At 43.8% G+C, this 22,538-nt stretch overlaps 1 protein-coding gene and 1 long non-coding RNA gene across 3 annotated transcripts in view; one reads left to right on the plus strand and one right to left on the minus strand.

Moving 5' to 3' along the window:
* Positions 1-926: 926 nt before the first annotated feature.
* Positions 927-21,535, minus strand: LOC115014039 (uncharacterized). Of its 2 annotated transcripts, none has more exons than XR_003832850.1 (3): positions 21,436-21,535; positions 19,209-19,299; positions 927-1,512 (listed from the first exon to the last, which is right to left on the minus strand). It is a non-coding gene; the product is annotated as an uncharacterized LOC115014039 (long non-coding RNA). The 2 variants fall into 2 exon arrangements; XR_003832851.1 differs by lacking the exon at positions 21,436-21,535 and adding an exon at positions 21,231-21,347.
* Positions 21,536-21,738: 203 nt separating this feature from the next.
* The window catches only part of LOC115014589 (calcium uniporter regulatory subunit MCUb, mitochondrial-like), a 13,878-nt gene continuing 13,078 nt past the window's right edge, over positions 21,739-22,538 (plus strand). The window contains exon 1 of the mRNA XM_029441578.1: positions 21,739-22,158. Coding sequence (XP_029297438.1) covers positions 22,051-22,158 — 108 coding nt within the window. The 5' untranslated portion in view covers positions 21,739-22,050. The remainder of the gene's footprint in view (positions 22,159-22,538) is intronic.

Consider the following 22,538-nt stretch of genomic DNA (forward strand, 5'->3'; position numbering starts at 1 on the left):
AATATTTGACTGTAATCTGAAAGGCCTGTGAAAGCAGGAGTGTGCAGTGAGAGAGAGAGATCAGCACAAGCTGTGAGGAGCAGCCAGTGATAAGATTAAACCCATTCACATCCTATAATGAAAAATGAGCAGCACTGGCTCCTTTTTTTTTTTTTTTTTTTTTTATCGGCCTCATTTCTTCCATCGTCACTCCTCTGGCTTGTTTTCATAATAATGACTAAAAGAAGAGACTCCACAACAACACGTTACATACTCGCTGCCTGGCACAACACGCACCAACATGCGTTTAATATGTTGTCGGGAGGAACCGGGAGGAACCGGGAGGTGGAGAAGTAACCGTATAAATATCATCCCTGGCCTTATTTTCTCCCCGTTCCTTCACGTAACCAAACTGACTCATTATGAACTTCAAAGACACAGATAGGAGTTTTAATTAAGAGAAATGCTGCGGAGCAGTGGAGATAAGTAACACCCCCCCCCCCCCCCCCCTCCCCTCCCACATTTCATCCCGCACCGCCCCCCCCCCCCCCCCACACACATCCCCACCCCTCAGTGCTCAGACAACATCATTAGGACAGTACAGAGGCTGGTGGTGCGCAGCAGCCAACCGTCGTCACACCGCATGAAACCAAAAGCGCAGCGTGGCTTCTATGTGGTAATCCTCACATCACAGGTCCTTTGTGCTGATGAGGAGTGACACTGTGCATGTTTCAGTATACACATGCAAACATAAACACGGGATTATCTGGCACCGGCGGGAACAGCAGCAGCAGCAGCACCGGTGCCATCAGTCAGCTGCACAGGACAGAACCAACAGGAAGTGTTGCAGAGCATCTTTCTGTTGTTGTTGTTGTTGTTGTTGTTGTTGTTGTTGTTGTTGTTAGGGGGTTATGTAACTCTGAAAAGGTCACTTCTCATCCATAACGCTAAAGTTTCCCCAAAGAAGGGGGATACAATCAGATTTCACTTGATTTTCAGCTTGTGGAAAGTTGATTATGGGATGTTAGTGACCATGAAAACAAGAGGAGAGCTGCAAAGATTTCTTTTTGTCATCTGTCATCAGATTCATTTAATATTTAATATTTACTAGAATGGAAGAATCATCATTTTTGTGGGATTTCTTTGCTTTAAAATTTTACTTAAATAATTAGTTCATTATCAAAATAGTTGCAGATTAATCTTCTGGCAATTGACAAATAAAGTCAGTTTGGGCCCGGGGAAGGTTGTGATCTCATTTAAACCTTCTACTTGTGTACATGTTTAAAACATAACAGATAACATATCCAGTACAAATACCTCCAGCTACATTTCACATTTATCTTTCATTGCTGAGGTTTGGAAACGTTGTTCCTCCATTCCTGCTGGTTCTCGTGTTGTCAGATCATCTGGAGACGAAGCGAAGAGTTGAGACATCAAACTGGAGTCGCTTGTAAAAGCCTTTTTAAAACCCATCGGATAATGTCAAAATGTATCGTCATCAAAGCACAAACCTCACACGGTTCGACTTAGATCCTAAAAAAAGAAAGAAGAAGAAGAAGAAGAAGAAGAAGTCGTGCTTTCAGAGAGAAAAAAGTTTTCACACGACAACAATGTATTTGCGGCTCACAAATAAAACTTTAAATGTAACCGAGGAAGGTCAGTTAGAAAGACGGATCGTTAGAAATGACAAATAGCTTTGAGGGGAAGAAAACGACGAGGAAAGTAAACATGTCATGATTACTTAAAGTGCTTTCTTACGCTTAATTAGCCGACGATCACAGATCATCTTACATCGCACTATCTACCCTGCCAAGCCAGGTGAGCTGTGCCGTCGCTCACGTCTCAGGTGGATCCCGTCCTGCCTGAGTAGACTGGGTGAGCTCCCAGACCGCCCACACGCCCCCGGGCCTGCTGTGCGGCGGAGATCAGTAGCAGCAGAGAGAAATCTGCCCCCTCTGGGGGAAGGCCTGATGTCGGAGAGATTAATTGCAGACTACGGAGCTGCAGCATGCTGGGAGCACACAACGCTTGCAGGCTCAAATATATTCATCTGCGTACACACACACACACACACACACACACACACACACACACACAGCCTCTCCCCCTCACAGGCAGGATCCATCAGCATGTTGAATCCCAGATGAACATCAAACCCCCCCAGAGGTGCTGCTCCTTTGTCTCCAGGTAGCGCTGCCTGGCGTTCTGCCCACCGCCTCCCGCTTTCATGTGGCCAAGGGAATTATCCTTCCTCTTGTGTGTGTGTGTGTGTGTGTGTGTGTGTGTGTGTGTGTGTGTGTGTGTGTGTGTGTGCGCGCGTGTGTTGGTGTGTATGGCTTGCACTAGAGTGTGACTCCTTCACAGGTACTAGCTTTTCATATCTGTTTTCTGTTCTGGCACCAGGCCAGCCAGCCCACCTCACACAGGTGGCTGGCTGGCTGGGTTTTCTTCTTCTTCTTCCCGGAGGCTCCTGAGCAAGGCAGCGTTGTGGCTGAGGCCGCAGCCAGCCGACGATTACGAGAAGAGCAGTCAGAGGAGGGACATAACTCTCAGACTGCAACACTCTAGTTAGTGGTAAAGGGTTAGGAAGTGGTTTGCCATGTGTGTGTAGTGTGTGTACGCGTGTACAAGAACAGTAAATCACTGAGGCTTTTCTCATGTGTACAGCGCTCCCCTGCATCCAAAAAGAGTTTTCCTGTGTGTTCACGCATGGATGAGTGTTTGAGTCTCCCCCCCCCCCCCCCATGTTTAGTTTTATTTGGACAAGGAGAAAAATTGAAGGTACAAACCCACAGTGTGCTGCGCTGCTTATTTTGGGGAAACATAACAACTGGTATTTCCCACTCTTCAAAGAAAGCTGTATAATGCTGGGTTTTTTCTGTCTTCTGAGCGTGCTTTGCGGAGATCCCCACTGTGAATCCATCTTAAATGCTTTTCCATCCCGCAAACTCCTCTCTGAGCACAGCGGCTGACTGAACCTTGAAGATGGCTCTAGAGTCTCAGCTATCTTTTCACAACAAAGATCATCGGGAGCTTTGGTCGTGCCATTAGATGTGTGTGCGAGTAAACTCTCGTCATCAGGAGCTTTAGTGTTATCTTCTACCAGTGTGTGTGTGTGTGTGTGTGTGTGTGTGTGTGTGTGTGTGTGTGTGTGTGTGTGTGTGTGTGTGTGTGTGTGTGTGTGTAGTCTCCCCACTTCTTTTAATTACTCTTTAAAACTGGTTCAGGTGATTCGTCAGACATTACTGCAAAGAGAATTGTTAGTTTTTGGAAAAGGCATCTCTTTTATTTATTTATTTATAAACTGCTCTTACAAGTTTGATTCTGTTTTCGATTCGTGCACAAATTAGAATATTAATTTGTATTTTTCCATTGCAATCTATATTGTTTTTAGTCATGATATTTTACTCTCTGTTCACTTTAACGTGGTTGTTTTTAAACGTGCTGCACAAATACACTCGACACGTTATTTGTCGTAAAATCGTTGCCATATATAAAACATGTGATGACTTGCGCTTAAATAAAACAAAGTGCTGTTTAACTGTATATGGAAAAAGGAGTAAACTACTGGGTTCAGTGTTTACTGGCAGAGTGTGTGACTCACCACAGCACCTCTCACCAGAGTCCTTTACTGGAATCCAGCGAAGCCGATACTTGTTCCGACTTAAGCTATCAGTAAAATCAGCACCTGTCAGCCTGAAGAACTGGTTCTGTGCTCCGGTCCCAAACTTGTGCAGGTATGTTTGTCCTGCAGCAGAATGGGCCTGCAGCATGAGCAGCAGGTGGCCCCCGTCTCTAGTGACTGCAGCTGCGTCCCGTTTGTTGATACTGGGCTGCAGGATCCAGACAAACTCCAAATCCCTCCACTTAAGGACGAAGTTTGAAGTGCATCTGAACTCATTCATAAATTAAGGACTGCGTGAGGATTACTGTAAAGTACATTTACCCAAGCACTAGTAAAGTAAAGAAGTAGAACAAGTAACTCTGAAAGCTATAGTCACAAGATGCAAGACACATGATCAGTGCATCAGTAATAACAATCCAGTAATAAAATATATAATGATATCATACAAACAAACTGCATAATGAGTACTTTTGCTTTTGATACTTCTGCACTTGTAATGGAGTATTTCTTTGTTGTATTACTACTTGCTAATACTTACCACTACTGCTTAAATCAGGGGTGTCAAACATGCGGCCCGGGGGCCAAAACCGGCCCGCCAGAGGGTCCAGTCCGGCCCACTTGAGATCAAATTGTGCTGCATGTGGCCCCTGAACTTAAATGAGTTTGACACCCCGGGCTTTGATGTAATGATTTGCTTCTTCTTTCAGTTATACCTCATTGTAACCATTAAATGTGGTCACGTTTGGTACAAAAGTAAGCAAGATGTCATCTTCGGCTTTGGAAACTGGACATTTTTCACAATTTCCATATAAAAAAAAAAAAGATTTAGTAAACAGATGAATTTGCAATAGATTGCATCATAATAAATATAATAATATAATTTTAAAACATTCTCCCCATCTGGTTCAGAGCATATAAAGCCATAATGAGCCCATTATTAGACGTGATCTTATATCCATCCAGGGGAAAATTGCAGAATAATGCAAAACAGATCCAAAAAGACTTCAACTACATCATGATAGTTCATGACGGTTTGATTTAGAGAAGAAAAAAAAATCCATTTTTAGATTCTGTAATATCACATAGGATACGGAAAGCTGGATGCCTCATCACTTTAGTGCCTAAAGTCAATATTTCTTCCAAAATAGAAATCCATTCTCCCACCCCCCAGCTCCCTTTGATGTGTGGGTGTCTGGGTCTTACATCAGACATCAGGGTCAAAGCCTGAAAAGGCAAGTCAATTTACAGACAGACATCAGAGGGAGAGGCTTCTCCTGCACAGGTAGGGCCAAGAGAGCCGGGGCTGCGGCTCCACAACCTCCTCATCTGTCAACTCTGAATGGAACAGACAGCTCGGACAGCTCGGCTAAAGCAGCTTCATTGTTACCTTCGTTACACACATCGATTTACGAGCAAGAGCGCAAACAGTTCAGCTCGGGCTCCTGAAGCGTGGGTTGACTACGGTGTTGTCTCCACCAGCAGCCATAAAGGTTTGTGTGTCGGTACATCAAAGCCCCCCCCCCCCCCCCCCCCGAGAGAGCACGGTCCAACAGCCAGTAAACTGCTTCACGGTATTAGCTATTTGCCCATGTGCCTTTATCTTCATGGCTCTTAAATATCACGGCGTTCATTCACAGAGGTACGACAGGAAGTGGGAGCTCGCTACAGCAGCAGCGGTTGGTCCAGAGTGGCTGATTTCTAACTTGATGTAGCGTAAGGTGCATTACACAAACAAAGCAAATCTTGTTTACATGCCTGCGGGTATATTGGAATTTGAGTTTGACCAAAGTTAAGATTGAACTTTTCTGCTTTGATCTGCGTGAGGAGTATTAAAAGCACTGTAAGCGCGAAAGAAATACATGTTTTGCTTTGAACTGCATTGAAGTCAAGTGCAATATATGTCTTTGTGTGAGTAGTTGTCAGACATCAAATAAATGCAGAAGCTAGTAATAATACTTTTTTTTTTTTTAGATCAGCTTCAGTAGAATGTTTGAATCTGAAGCCCACAGGAATGGAGTCTGTTTCAGAGGATTAATTGCTTTGACTGTTAAAAAAAGATTTAATTTCTTTACCAAAACCTCTTTGAAAATATGAAATGTGCACGCACGAAAAATCTCTGAAATGTTTGGCAATATCTCATTTCTGTGCACAATCATTTCCATTTGTTGATGCACCCAAAAAAAATGAGATTCAGTGCATGTACATGTCTTTTACTTGGAGTAAGCTGGCGTGTGAAATTTGGGGAGGGGGGGGGGGGGGGGGGGGGTCGAATGGACAAAGTTCTCTTGTAGCTGATACGAAACATGTTTTAATACCGTCTGGAGGCGTCATGAAAAGATCTATTGATTGCGGTTCACATCAACACATTACAAATCTTCTTTCGTTTGTTTTATTTCACAAATCTGACTTCTGTAGGAGGCGCATTCTTACTATATGAAGAAAGAAAAAGGAGGAGGGCAACGCATCCACTACCAAAAAGGCAAGACCTCAAATAAACAACTCTCCCTGCAATATAATGATCTGGCAGGCACAGATCAAATACAAACATGGATGAAAGACAGAGGCAAAGCACCTCCAACACGGCTCCTGTATGTGCCATTACATGCAGCAGAGTTCATTAAGCAGAGTATGTGAGGAGAGATAAAGGCCCCTGTATTGGGGGGATTTCCCCCTGCTAGCATACTGTCTGAACATGTCTTTGAATACTGTACAGATGCATGGCTGAGGGCGTATTCTCGTCAGGCCTCAGATCCCAGATCCTGTCTTCTTTCCACACACAGATGGAAGTTCCTTCTCTTTCTGTCTTTTCCCCCCTTTTTTTTTTTTTTTTACTAGCATGCTAGTTAAACGGTACATACAGAGATTGAAATATGCCTTTGATAAGGATGAAGAATTGATTTATGGCCATACTTTTATCATCGCTCGCTCATAACCTACTGCCTCCAAGCACTCTATCCTGTGGAGAGGTTTTTGGGGAGGAAACCACCTGCTTTGATTTATAACCCCCATGGATCGAAGGTTGTAGTCTGGACTGCAGTGTGTGAAATCCCTGACATTTCTTCTGGGCTCAGTCGCACTGCTGGGCTCTGGGCTGTCCACACTCTGAGCCTTGATGGTCTAAATTATGAGTGAGACTTGAATACGGACGGATGACGTGAAACTAAATCTAACAAAAAAGGAGACGACTGGTAAGAATTATGCGCGATCCACAGCGAGGAGGCAACTGGTTGTGAACAAGTGTCCACAACCTGTAAAGCGGGCGGACGAATATGAAGCGTGCCACACGGAGATACATCAGCATGATCTTTTAACCGTCTGAGGGCACACACACACACACACACAGACACAACTGTATGAGCCAGAAGCTTTGGCTATAAAACATACATGTTTCAGAAAGTGCAGTCAAAGCAGGAATACAGGAAGTCCCTGCTGTTTTGTTCACACAGATGCAGGCAGACTCTCCAGACTCCTGAAGAAACCTAACATTCAGAGACAAGTGGTAAGTTGAGACTTCTAAAAGTTGCTGCGAATATCATCTGAACTTGTATTTGTTAACATATTATGACGGGTGCAAATGACGGTCTTATAGTAAATATCTTTATCTGTGAGAACCGTTGTGCTGCACATCAGGACAGTTTGTAGACATGTCTACTGTGTGTGTGTGTGTGTGTGTGTGTGTGTGTACGCACACTGTACTGCACTTACTGTATGTATGTGCATTTGTTTTTACATTATATATGTGCATGTGCGTGCATGGACTCTTAGATGCTATGTAGCCTACAAATGTGCCTGCATTATTTTCACGCACATTTCTATTGTTCATTTCCGCCGCCCGTTCTTTAAAACATAATACTCTATGCATCATGTAATATCAATAAAATGGCTTTACGCATTGTTTTGTTTTTGTTAAGTCAACAGTTGTTTGTGATACTGAGCTACAGATGGGATTTCCTCCTGTGAAAACACACTGGCAGTAACCCGACAGGGGCTTCCGATACTCTGGGATCTGCATTGGAAATGCAGTTTGTCTCCTAGGGCTACAGGCCCTCCTCCATTGTTTCACGGCTATCTTGACACCCACTCACCAGAATGGAGGCATACCGCAATGAACCCTGGGATCTGTGATCCTGCCACCGATAGGCACAGCAGTGCCACAGATTCCATTAAGCTCCAAATTAAAGCAGGCACATCAAAGGGCCTGTGTGGAGGCAGCATGGAGATGTGACAGCGAGAGGGGGAACGAAAATGAGTGAGGGGAGAATAGAGGAAGAAGAAGCCTCATTTATGCAATCCCCGAACGTGACAGAGCCTAATCCAAATCAATATCTGTGAGTGGTAGAGTGTTGTTACAATGCTAGTGTGGAACATATTAGCGGAAGATGAAAGCATCAAAGTGGTTAGCGAGATGAAATTATGGCTTTTATATCATGAGAAATAATTGGAAGAATCTGAGAGAGCAGGCATACATTTTGGCTAACATGCAAATGTTCTTACTGTATATTCGAACGACCACATGTGAACTGGACGCAGCAGCTTCCTGTGGCTGCAGGGACATTTTTACAGCGACTGAGTCGAGCGTTCTGCCACAACAAGCGGGCGTCATGTGCAACAACAACAATGTAATGCAATGACTTGACTTAAACAAACGCCAACTCTCTCTCGCAGTTTTTGCGTCACCTACACAGCACACCCAAATGTATTTCACTGTTCATGTGATCCATCTCAGAAGCCGTCGATATCTGAGATGCTTTATCTGTGTCCTCCATGCAGAGGGTAGAGTAAAGGAGGGGGGGGGGGGGGGCACCACTGGGATCATATTGTCTCTATAGATAATCTCTATTTATTTTTCTGTCCAGGGTGGAAAATTTGCAACGAATCCCTCGGGTTTCTGTAAGTGTCTTATCACTTAGAGATTCTCCACGAGATGTTACTTGTTATTGGGGAATGGGAAGGACCCTACGTGATACCGCCCGCATAATTCCCAAGGCTTGTCCAGGAGCCTCTGCTGCTCAAACAACAACCAGGGAGCCTCGGAGCGCTCCATAAGCATCTCTCTGCTATGGCTTCGGATGGCAGAAGAAGGGCAAAGAGGGTTATTGGACAGGAGAGGTTGGAGGGGGTGGGGGGGGGGGGGGGGGTTTGCAGCCCTACAGCAGTCTGCCTGATTGCATCGCCACACAAGCGTGCCTTCAAAGCCTTCCCCTCTCCACCGCCCAGTTTGACCAGATAAGGGCCCCCTCGCGCTGTGGTTCAGCTAGGGGACAGGAAGACACACGCAGGGGTCAATGGTAGTGCCATCTGCTCCCCATGTTCAACAAATACTGTACATCTAAATCAACAAACTGTCCAAGCGCACAAAGCTTGTCCTGCATATGGACACCGGCGCCTCAGACTGCAGCTTTGATCCCTCTATAGGCTTTATATTGGGGCATTTACTGTGTAATACATTCAGGATGTTTATCTAACCGCTCATACAAGTTTCATGAGGACAATGTTGATTGAGTCAATGTGTTTGTTGCCCAAGACAAATAAAGGAGGACCGTTCTTGTGCAGCAGAGAAGGCAGGCCGTCGCCGCTACAGTGTTAACAATCTGCATTAAAAAGGGCACGCTGATGTAGGTCAGCTCGTCGTGACATCACATTCCTGCGTGTCGCTAACTGCGAGGCGCTAGGCACAAGACGTCTCATTCTTGGAGCGAGTGGCACGCTGGAATGCAATTTAATCTGCAAGTAACAATTCTAAAAATGGAGGATGGTGTATCATTTGCCTTCTGGCATTTTTGGATAAGCATACCAACCCCGACCCCACACCGCCACAACACACACACACACACACACACACACAACCATCCACACTTCTATAGTTCTTTAATGGTTCTACAACCTCTGAGTCTACACATCAAGCAGCTGTCACAGAGGACATTTCATCATATCATGTTGCACACAGGCAGCCAGGCCAGTGCCTTCAGGTTAAGTTGGCTTTGGCAACAGCTTTTCATCTTTTTCTTTTATACCTCCTTGATACGTCTGTCTATCCGTCTTTGGCTTTTATTCTCCCCGTGCTCTCCTGTGACAGGAACAGGACCAATCAGGAGATGATAACTATAATCTGCATTTATGCTTAATTAAGTCATTTCCAGTACGTTATAAACAGCACACCTCTGTTTCCCATATCCACAATCTCCCACCGCAAAACCGCTCTCTCATGACTTCACCTGAAAAAGGTGCTTTCCACTGTTTGGTAGGCAAGACCTGAGGGAGTTTGCCTCTCGACAGCCAGGGCCCCCCCAGAATCAGTGATCGTACTAAAAACTTCAATTACATTGGTGGTTCCAACAATTTGATGAATGAATGGTTTGCTTGCCGAGACAACAAAGGAGGTAGATGGATACAGTCACCACTCCGGGTAATAAAAGTGGAGAATATCAAAGTGTTTAGTCAGTTTAAAGACGAGCAGGAACTCTGGCGTGAAGTATGAGCTGTTCCCCAAGCATGACTCTCTGCAGTGAGTGAAACTGTCATGTGGGGCCTTGTCAAGGAGCCAAAGAAAACCGAATCGGTTTTGCATACACGAAAAAAAAGGTTACACAATAGAGCCTGTAATACCTGGTCAAACAAACCACGCATTACAAATGATTGATGCATTTCAGACAATGGAATAGTTCAAGAGTGAATAGGATCATGGGACTGTGACCGAATAGTCTTTAGATCATTTGGGAGAGGCCTAGCTGTGGTGAGTGCTTTACCCATTGGTAATCATGTTTTGTTTGGAAAACCCTGCCTTATATTACAGCTAATGGGAAGCAAATTGCCCAAACATGTTATCCCGTCAAACTAAGGGATTCCCTAATCCAAATCCACGACCAATAGAGAGAGAGAGAGATTTAAACCTCATAACTTCTTCTGTTGGGTTTGGTTGGGAGAGATAATGACAAGGAAGATCGACAGTACTGGTCTCCTGGCATGGGAACCCCCCCCCCCCCACCCCCAAATATGAATAAATCACATTATAATCCATGGCAGCACAAGGAGAGGAGATGAAGAAACAAGGAAGAGGGCCAAGCATATGGCTGCAAGAGAGACCGAGAGAGAGAGGAGGAAAATGAGAGAGAAAAGACTGCGAGACCACAAGCAGACAGAGTAGAACAATGAGGCTCTTTCATTGGGGTTCGATGATGAAGGGAAGATGAGAGGGAAGGGGATAGATGAGGGTGAAGTGTCAGTGCAGCTTCGACGTACAGTGCGACTAAGATCCTTGACCCCCGAGAGACGACTGCATCAATGTCAGGAATGGATTTGGAGGAAATGTTTCTGCGATCTTGTAGATCTTTGGATGTGGTGAACATATGGTGGCTATAGAGTACAATGTGCGGGGATTGATGGCAAAATTATACACAACTCTGCGAGCGTGTATGGCTATGTACGTACACACACAAGTGTGTCTGTGTGTGTGTGTGTGTGTGTGTGTGCGTGTGAGAGAGGTAGTGCATGTATGGTGAAAGGGTGGAGCATTGAACAGAGGCCCCTCTAGCCCAGACTTGAAAAGGCATTCTTTCATCATTGCTAATCTCCCAAACATAAACATGAGAGCATCCACACAGTCTCTCTCTCTCTCAGGGCCGAGGGGTGACCCTCCCATGACTGGAGATGAGGGACCGCATGAGCGCAGGACTGTGCGTGCCTCTGGCTGTTTGTGTTAAGGAGAGTTGCAGCGACTGTATCAATCAACATATCAGTTTTATTACATTTGTTTGTGAGCACGTTTTGAGATTTGTCTGCGTCTGTGTGTGTGTGTGTGTGTGTGTGTGTGTGAGTACAGTATGTGTGTTTATGACTGCAAAAGGATGCGTGTGTTCCTGTGCTGCTGAGTAAATAAGGCTCCAAACCAGGGTGCGACTCAACATGTGAGACAGTTTCATCCGTAACAAACGACAATTAGTCATTTTTCCAAAATAAGTGTGTAAACCATAATTGCGATGTGGTTTCAACAGGAAAACAATTTGTCAAAGCACAACATCCTCAGATATGGGGACAAAGAGGGGTTTGATATCTATGTCTGGCAATCGAGAACCCGCATTCCAAGAAGCAAATCGGCCACTTCGCCCAATCAAGGAAGGAGAAATGGAAAATGAATCACCTGATAATGTCAGGTTTCCGGGGAGCTCGGAGGTCTGGGATGTGACCTAGCACAAGGTGGCACTGGGCGTGCTGCTCTCTATAATAGGGACACTTATTTCTCAGGCCTGTATCGCTGGCATGAAATAAGCTCAGCTCACATGACACACACACACACACACACACACACACACACATGCGCGGCAGTGTACACACACGCATACATCCGAGCTTGTACACCGCACCATTCCGTGTACAAGCCAAAGCTGTTTTTCGCAGAGCATTTAAGAGATAAGGCCAATGAGTTAATGCAGACGTACTGCCATAATCCAGTTTTCCCCCCCTTCTGACTCTCATCCTCCCCGCTCCGCTCTCCTCTAACAGCTTCTCTGCGCTTCAGCTGCGTATCTGTGACAGATTAGGGCAGATCACCAAGGATTACCTCCACCAGACACAGCCTCTACACGCTGACCATAGACACCCCCTAAACTCCCCCATAGGGAGAGAAAGAGGGAGGGGGGGGACAGATTTAAATTTAATATTGAATAGTTAACTGTATTGATCATTGGAAGGTGTTTCTTTTTTTATCAATCCATATTTACAAAAGTAGAAAGGTTATGATATTGTTTGAAATCACATGCACTCTTCACAACCTGTAGGAAGTGCATGTGTTGCGAGGAGGGCGCACGATGCCGGGGTACCTGTCGTTCCTCTGGGATGCTGCTGCAGAGTGAATATAGGTCAGACCTCATTTTTGTTGTTATTTGCCTTTGATTGCTGGATAAAAAAGGTGTCTGCAGTTCCTGTTACTTGCTAATGATCACCCTTTACTAACAACGCCAGCAACGCTCTGTACCCAAAGCCAAATATCTGACAGAGAAATCATTACTTTATGTTCTTTGTTCCAGACTCAACAACTTCATTTCCGTGCGGCGCACATCTCAGCATCACCCAGTGGCCGGTGTGGGTACTGCACACTGGGGAAGGGGAAAGGGGGGGAAGGGGGGTGCATGCAGTGAAGGGTTTATCTCATGGATTTGATGTGACTGTGAGATAAAATGAAACTGATATCGCACCACTTTTATATGTGTTGCTTTTGGGCATTTTAAGGGCAACTTGAAATGCATTTAAAATGAAGGAAACTTTCTGCCCAACTTTCCGGAGTTGTTCACCGTTACAGACCAGAGAGAATATTTTACCCATGTCCACGAGAAGTGGGCCTGAATAAATTAGCTAAATCCTTTATCCTTCTTCATCTATGCACAGCAGTTGACAGCAGCGATCTTGTTTGTAATCAATAATATATGATTGAATTAATATGTATATATATATATATATATATATATATATTAAGTAGAGCTCATACTTACGCTATGTTACGTTATGTAATCAAGGGACTCAAAACACCTTCTTATATGTCACCGAATTAAACCAGACGATCAAACAGAATATTTAACGGTGTTATTAACATTATGGAGGGGTAAATTATTTCATGGGCAAAGTCAGATTTGGATTACAGACGCTAATCCTGATCCAGGACTGATATTTAATAAATCATTAGGAAAATGTAGACTCTTTTATCTGCAAGGTGTGTAACATGTGTGAGAGTGATGGAGCAGGTGTGTGCGAGATAGGCAGATAAGGGGGGGGGGAGGGTGAGCGGGGGGCGGGGGGGGGAGAAGGTGAGACCCCACCTGGACTCAGAACAAGCGGGGGACCAACTGGGGACGCGGACACTACACAACACACACACTACAAAGGGCTGGCGGGGCGAGGTGCACGAAACGTCATAACACAGCCATAGTCCCATTGTTCTATCTGCGTTTCATCTCCCCTCCTTCTCTCTAAATATTTGGAGGAACGCTCTGAATAACATACTGGTACTGAGAATATTGCACTCTGTATATTGTTGAAAGGAACTTAGGCAGTCGGAGTTGTTCGCTCTTCAAAGACGGTTGCTTTGTTTTGTTAGGGTTTTGTTTGCTCCTGTATTTCAATTGTGTACCGTGATTTCGTGGATATCTCATTGTTCCAGGACTTGAGATTGTTGGACAGAGAAGCACCCACTGGCTCATTTATTTTCCTTGCATCATGTGACTCATTGTAATTGCAACACACTGGGAAAGGAAAGCGGGCTGACATGATGCAAAAAACAACAACTGGCTCCTGTTTCCCACTGCCAGTACTGGGGAGCTGTTTGTGAGAGAATGTTCCTTCTCCTTCATCATTAGAGCTTCAATAAGACGGTTCCTACTTAGACTTCCAGGGTGCGCATTCCCACAACCGAGTCAATGGGAAGTCAATGATTAAAAGATACAAGACCACAGCTTTGCATCAGAGTTCAAAAACATAGGGCCGAAAGTGTGGAGCTGTGCTATTAATCATGTGATCAATGGTGGGGGGGGATGAGCGGGAAGCTCGGCGATGCGGGGTTACAGCATCGTCTTACACCGCCGTTTGATGGCCCTTTCCTGGGGACCCCAACATTGATTGGGCCCTGAGGGTGCCCTGAGGGTGCCCTGCGGCGCTGCCCGTTGCCAGGGCCTGACTGACAGCTCTAATGACGCCTGCCATCGTCGGGCAAGGGACCGCTCCAGAGCAGGCGCTGAACTTCAATCGGCCTGCGTGACGTCCAAAGAGTTTTGATTTCTCAGCAGTTGTGAGGGTGTAAAAAAGGAGACCCTGTGGGAGACGAGCAGCACCCGGCCTCCCTTTGAATATTTCTCCGTTTACCGCATGTCAGTTCTCGGTGTTGGAGATGCACAGAAGAGAGACGTAGAGGGGGGGGTAGTGAATTTTTCATAAGCGAAAAGAGAGAAGAAGAAGAAAAAGAGAGACGCGCCCCACAGACCCATGGGATTAGCTTTGGATGCTGTCCTGTCAATGCAGACTTGGTCATTATGTGCAGCTGTCAGTGTGTCGGCTTACAATAGCAGTTGTTTTGGTGGCGTAGCGGTGTGTTTCACTTGCTAAGACACAAACACGATAACTTCTTCATAGTTTAGCGAGGCTGGACGGAGAAGTTACAACTATCAGCGCTCTTCTCTCCATCTTTCTCTCACACACACCCCTTCCTGCGATGGAGGGGATGTTGAAGAGCAGTGGAACCTCAGAAGACTGATCCTCACTTTGTTCTATTATTCACCATCTCTGGCTTCAGAACTCTCTAGGATCTCCATGGGGTTACACTCTCCTATCCTGATGGAAAGACTCCTGCGCCGCTGAGAGCCCTGTTTACTCCCCGGCGAAGCGGTCCACTGGAGTATACAACCAGTTCCTTCACTTCCAACGCTCAACATCATCAGAGCCATCAAAAATAAATCAAAAACAGACTTGTGCGAGCCATTTGTTAATCTCATGTTCGATGGCACTTTTTGAAACAACTCGCTGAATCAAAAAGCGACATTTTCAAGATTGGAAGCCCACTTCAAAAATCAGCCAGCGATGATGACATTCTGGCAAGCGTCACAGAAACAATTCACTCCGCTGTACACCGTCCTTCTTTTGTTCTTTTCCCAGTCAGCGTGAATCTTTACATCTTCGCCTACTATGATACAGTACGGTCCCCTCTCAGAAAAGCTCATTTGTACCAGAATTAATAGTTATTTGAAAGATAAAAGCAAACATGTTTGTTTTTTGTTTGTGTTTTTTTCTCCCCCCCCCCCCGTTTTCTCAACTCCCCGAAGGCATTTATGAGCACTTTGGTAATAAGGACCAGAGAAGGATTTAGCTGAAGAAGAGGAGCAGAGGATGCTTTGATGTACTCTTAGATTAAGTGAAGTCTACAGCGATGTCTACAAAAATACATGCAAGTGTGTACACTGAGCTCGACTAGACAGCTTCCTCTCTGCTGGCCCCAAACCACCACAGCATGAAAGACGGTCTTGTATGCTGCGTGGTAGCAGGAGACTTGTATGGACCTTGTCGACAGCTTCAGATGAACCATTCCCCAAAGAAACACAAACTGGGGAGAGGTTTTTTTTTTTTTTTTAAACTTGTTTTTTTCCCCCTAACCCAGATATTTCCCCCAACCAAAAAAAAAAATCTAAACTTTTAAAAGACAGGGTTCAGATTTGTTTTGATTTTTTTTAATATATATATATATTGCTCCGCTTTAAAGAGATTTAGCAACTAGGCAATGCTCTGAAGATGATGCATTGCCCAAGCGACTCGACACAGAGCCAGTGTTTGAGTCTGAAGAAGACTGAGTGGGAGAGAAAGAGAAGGGGCGGGGGGGGGGGGGGGGGGGGTAACTTGTTATGAAACAGTCAACATTTTCAATTCTCAATTCATCTTCAGATTTGAAAACACTAGATTCAGTGTGATGAGCTATTCAGCCAGAGGCAACACAAGAAGTCTCAAATCAAACCTTTTCACATTTTATGTTCTCTAATTACTTGCAGAAAGCCAAAGAGCCGGCCACTTGGTTTTGCCGAGGATGTGGGATTTTCGGTAATAATATACAGTAAGCAGGTTTACAAATCAGCAAGCAGGCATTTCCTTAAGAAAACATTCCTTGGCACAGTATGACTGCTGTGACTCCCCCCGTATGCTGTGCAATTTGTATTTGTTTAGGGTGTTAATGAAAGGTTGCATGAATAATTTAACACAAACAAAGCACGCGATACCAAAATTAACTTGCAGCCATACAAAGGCATGAAGCGGCTCCACTGGTGTGTGGTGGATGTTCTGGTGATCTGATGCTGACCTCTACTGGACGCCTCTGTTACTGAAGCGTGTAACCAGACTGACACAACTTTAAGTTGTAAGGAAGTCAGATGAGAGGAAACATTAAGAGGTTGTTGTACTGAGGAAGAGCTAAGCTGAGGTCAGTATTGTTTAAATGATGATATATATAAGGGTCTTCTCTCCCTGCTGCATGAAATAACATTCATCACACCGAGTGCTAATTCTCAATATAGGAAAAGTTTCTCCGACACTACATTACATAAAACATATAGTTGGCATTTCTGTACTGCAGTTTCTTGTTATCTATTGGAGTACAACAATGATGAGACGGCCTACAGAGAGGAGGTGAAGATACTGCACAGCTGGTGTCAGGAAAATAACCTCTCTCTCCAGAGAGCATCATCACTGGCAACAGTCTCCCGGTCATTCAGGACATTTTCCACCAGCGGTGCCTCCGGAAGGCACACAGCATCATCAAGGACCACAGCCCCCCCAGCAGACTGTTCTCCCTGTTACCGTCAGGCAGACGATACAGGAGCCTGGCTTCTCAACCTCCAGAAACACAGACACACTCACTCACTTGCTGTCTGCACTACATAAATATAAGTAAATATTATTATTTATTGTACTGCACAACCCCCCTTTTTTTATTCATATATGTATATAAGGTTATTTTAAAATATTTCATATATATATATATATATATATATATATATATATATAAATTTGATTTTGCTGAGCTGACATGCTGTCTCTCTCTCTTTCGCACACATTTCATTGTACCGTTGACCCTGTGTTAACCTACATATGACAAATAAAACTTGAAACTATATGATTATACAATACATTTATTGCAGATATACAGTATATCAGCGCATATATATATATATATATATATATATATATATATATATATATACTGACTAAGTTTGCAATATATATATTCACATTTTGTGAATTTGGGCCTTTTTTGCCTTTATTGGAGCATTAAAAGTGAGAGGCAGACTGGAAGAAGGGAGAGTGAGAGAGGGGAACAACATGCAGCAAAGATCCCATGGCTGAAATCCAACAGGGACTCCCTTAAATGCAATATCAGTTGTTTTTTTATACTCCCTTCATACCATTTGCAAAACAGGTAAAGAATGAGAACCTTCATGTTACATAGGACACACACACACACACACACACACACACACACACACACACACACTTGCCCCAAAGCCTCCTCCCAATGGAACCAAAAAAAAACTTTTTCCCCTTTTTGTTGCCCTACAAGTTGAGGAAGGCCCACTTCCCATTTCCTCCCTTACTTTACCCCCCCTCTTCTACCCCCATACACATATATTCGCACACCCACCAGCGCTGCCACCGAACCGGCTCAATTAACACTGCGGGTCCAAGGGTGTGAATTATTTAGCGATGAATTATTAATAAATAATAACAAAGGGGCTCGAGGGAGACGCAGCCCAGTCAATTAGGAGAGAGCGGAAAAGTGAAGGCAGCAGCGGGAGGTGGGGGTGTGGGGGGGGGGGGGGGGGGGGGGGGGTTGGACGCAGGGGATGTGCAGCTGATCTGATCTGCGCCTCATCATTATCGCCGCCCGTCAGACACAATTACCTCTGCTCTGCACTCCCCGGCACTTCAAACAACAGCCCGTCCCTCCGACTCTGACAGCCCTCCACTTTCTCCTGCTCATCCAACACACACGATACACAATCTACCTAACTACCTTGGATATTAATCATATATTGTAACACCCCGATTGGCAGGGATCAGCTAAAAGGTAATATATCAGGAAACCTTAAACTTGAAGCCGCTCAGGTCAATAGTTCAACTACTATTATGGATGAGTACAGTGTCTATAAAACATATATATTCACCCCCTTGGAAGTTGTTCATGTTTTATTTATTTAATTGAATAAAAAAATGACATGTGTTTGTTATACTGATCAAAAGAAAATAATAATAATAAGTATTCACTCCCTTTAATTGAACACACTAAATCATCACTGCAGCCATTTAAAAGTCACCAATCTGTAAAAATGTGGATGGCGACTACACAAATACCACAGAAGAAGTAGTGTTACAGAGACACACTGTAGGCACAGAACACTGGGAGAGTATCGGTGCGTATGAAGATTGTAATAGATTTCTCTCTCCGTGTGTCTTTCCGTCTAATTAACTCAAATGGATTTGACTTGTCATGGTTCATCTATAATTTTCCACGAGCCTTTGATATTCAGTCTGCAGATATAAAAGATTCAGGGTTAACTTGTCTCTAAGCCCGTGAGCCTCGGTGTGTGGAAGAGCCTCTCAACACAGGGGTTTGGATTTGATGTTATATGCAGACAGAACCGCAGGAAACTTTTGTGGAAAATACAAGTTATCGTTTCTCTTTTTCTTTTTTTCTTTAAGTAAATTTAATTGGTTTGCAATATATCATTCTTTGAAACTGTTCACGCTCCTGAAGATGCAATATGTTTGGACATTGAGCAGTAAAAGCATACTGTTGTACACAGCCTTCACTTAGTTTACAGGGTGTTTCAGAGTCACTTCCAAACTGTTACTTAAGTGGAACATGCTCAGAGCATCCGACTGTTTGATACCACAAGATGGTGCTAAATATCCACAAAGTGTAAGCCTTATGCACAGTACTGTTAAGCTGCACAGAGAGAGTGTATTTCAGTATTCATTGTGCATTATGGTTTTGTAATGCTACTCCTGGTGCACAAGGGGGCAGCCTCTGTCTGCAGAACAAGATAGACCTCACTAAAAAAAGAAGTAAAACGAACAAACTCACCCATCGAGCTGTTTGTGTGAGCCTCGGGGGTTTTTTATCTGTCAATCACAGCAACCGTGTGGCTGAGCAGCTTCTCCAAGAGCCATCCAACCTGCAATACAACCCAGTGGAACAAATACAAAATTGTAAAATCTTCATCAAAAGAGGTACAACAGTTCTACAATCTTCAATAAAAGTATGAAAAAGGGTGTTTTTTTTCCATTCTTAATTAATATAACCCAATTAAGAAAAAACAAACACCTTAAAGTCTACAGTAACACCACACATGGTGATATAATTAAGATTCAAAGAGTTTTATGATCACTAATATAAAATTGCTGCATGCACCACGATGCTATTCGATAAATTACCTCGCAGGCAAATCTCTACGCAAGCAGATTCTGCTCTGAAAGTGCAACAACCCAAAGCACACTAGCCAACTCATTAGAACAGTTTCTTTTTGGTACACTTCCCATAGATTACTTAATTAAGCAGGAGAGCTGAATGCAGTCTTACTCAGTCAGTTTGTAGCCAATATGAGAGGATGAATACAGCAGTGGGTGATAGATAATGGCTGACTAGAAAAAAAAGAACAGCAACTGGGCAGAAGACTTCCTCTGCAATTTCATTAAGAGTGTCTCCATCAAGGGAAGCTTGCACATGATGACTGACTGTCATTCATTCTCATAATACACTTTTTTCAACTGATAATGGAACGTTTTCTTTCTGCAGGTTCTCTAACATAATGTTTAAAAAATGTAAATTTAATTCTAAAATAAGTGCAACTTTGAAAAGAGGGAACAAAGCATTTTCCTTTCCAATAGCATATTGATTACATCCTGCATTCAGTGCACTGGTCTCTCAAGGGTACGGCATAAAGAAAGGAAGTCTGACAACTTAGGACCTGCTTTTCATGAATAATACTTCCTCTACTTTGTCATCTGTTTTAGTAGAAGAGGTATATTTTTGTCTTGGGGGGGGATTCAGAGAGAGAAGTGTCTCAATGTGCAGGAATCGTGCTTTTTTAGGGCCTTAAAGGGGATTAACACAAACACAGGTCATCAAACGAGTTACTTCTCATCGCAGATCGTTTTGTAGTATATTGTACTTGTGAGAAATATTCTCTAAAGTAGACACGATGTGTAAAAAAAAAAAGGGAGAAACCTTTTGTGTGCTGAAAGCAGTTGTGTAGTTTCGTTGAGCTTGAAGGTCAGTAGGTGAAAAGACAATCTGATAGCATTTTGTCTGTGGAGCCGTTGAGTTGGACAGATCTTATTAACCAGGCTCAGCTTGCCAACTGCACAGTTTATCTGTAAAAGGCTTAAATATTAATGAGCGAACTGCAGTCATCAGAACTAATGGTATTTTAGATGTGATTCTTTCAGATTGGCATTTTACATATGATGGCAAGTCATTCTGTGGAATGAGAACCATGAGCAATTTACTACTTATTTGCCACTGTTGACCACACAGCTGATGGCTTATTGATTAGTTTTAAGGCAAAGGTCAATTAGGTCCATACCCATAAGTCAGGGAACGGTTTGGTGTGTAAAGCCTCAAGTCATCAGTCAGACTGAATAAATGATGAATGCACAGAGGCCAATAAACATAAACAAGTTTATGTATTTTAATTAAAACGAATGTAGGCTTTGAGATAATTAAAGTGAGAAGCTGAAGATGCTTTCTTCTTTTTTTTCTCAGACTTTCACACGAACACTGAAATTAAATAAATAAAACAAGCTTTTTCTAATGTGAGGGCTCAGAAGCTTTTAATTTCAAGGGCTCTTAAACCGATTGTATGGGGCATAATAAGTAAAGCAATGTGATTATTTTCTCAATAAGTAGGCTAATGGTTGATTGGATTCTTTTTTTCAGGTAATTTGCCCAACAATGTGAAGTACCAGTGGTGGACATTACATTCCAATAAAGTTGCTTATTAAGCAAATATTGAAAGTGCAAACCCATCAAAAGGCAGGTTAACTTCTCAGCAACAATTCAAGTGTATGTAGACTATGTTAATTAAGTCACAAAAGTGAACTTTACCTTGAGAGAGGTAACAAATCTAGACTTATGTAAAATCCAAGATGGCGGATGTAATTTCTTCCCCTCTCAGCTGACTGCTGCTCAGTGTTTCCACTGATGTCTGGAAGCTGTATTGCAACAGCTAATGCTAACAGCTAACACATATTGGCTATGTTGCTGTGTTTAAACACTAAAAACTAAAAACACAACAGCAAACCTAGCTTACCCATCTTGAAGGCTAATTTGGTAGGAAATGGCAGATTTTTGTGGGGTCATTCGCAACAGGTCAAGGTTTTTTTTGAGTCCAGGAAAGACCTCTAAGGAGGACCCCATCCTTATTTTTGATACCCCACTTGTCTAGTGCATTATTAGCACTTTATAGTTGGGTGTGGTGTGTATTGGATGTAACGTCCACTCACGTGCACTTGGTGTGGATGTAACGTCCACTCACGTGCACTTGCTGTGGATGTAACGTCCACTCACGTGCACTTGCTGTGGATGTAATGTCCACTCACGTGCACTTGCTGTGGGACAGCACATGACGTCCAGCTGCTCCCTGCTGGCCGCTTCATGCTAAACACACCGAGAGAAAGAAAAGGGGGAAAAGGAAGCGGAGCCTGGCACGGACCGTGACCGCGCATGTTGTCAGGAAGAACTGGTATGCAGTACAGGCGGGGCTGTTCCTCCCACTGTCCCGTAGCTGTCGTCTCGTCTGTTTATATTTACAGAGAAAACACCAACCCGTTTCCAACCGGAACACCGGGCTCCCGAGGCTAATATTGTGGAAGTATCTCAACACGGTATGCCCCAACGGCACAGCTAACACGGTTAACGGCTGACGATGGCTTCGGTTCGGATGGTCGGCAAAGTTACGGCGAGACTTTTGGGAAGTATTCAGCCTCTTCACTGTGGTCTCAAAACTACGCGTCCGATTACATTTCTTCACCAGGTAAATTAATCCTTTTGCTAATTACTTTAATTCGTCGTAGGTTTGCTAACGTTACCCCGCCGTTACGTTACTATTTTTTACTAACTGGGATTTCCTGCTTTCTAAACACATCAGTGTACTTTGGTTGGTTTGAATAGCTAACTTCAGTCATGTAAGGGCACTGTTCAAGGAAGGATTAATGTTTTTCATCATAATTTTCTGTAACATCCGGCTACTGACATCAGATAAACTTGTTTTGACTTGTGTTTGATGGGATCCATTTTTCACAACGTCTCTTAATTCGCTGTTGGGGAAAGGCAGCGCGAGAGCTCTGCCTCTGTCTGTCACTATCTGCTCTCTGATTCTGTGCCCTGTCATTCCGATGAAGGATTTACAGAATA

Source organism: Cottoperca gobio, chromosome 1, assembly GCF_900634415.1.
Source record: "Cottoperca gobio chromosome 1, fCotGob3.1, whole genome shotgun sequence".
Classification (NCBI taxonomy): domain Eukaryota; kingdom Metazoa; phylum Chordata; class Actinopteri; order Perciformes; family Bovichtidae; genus Cottoperca; species Cottoperca gobio.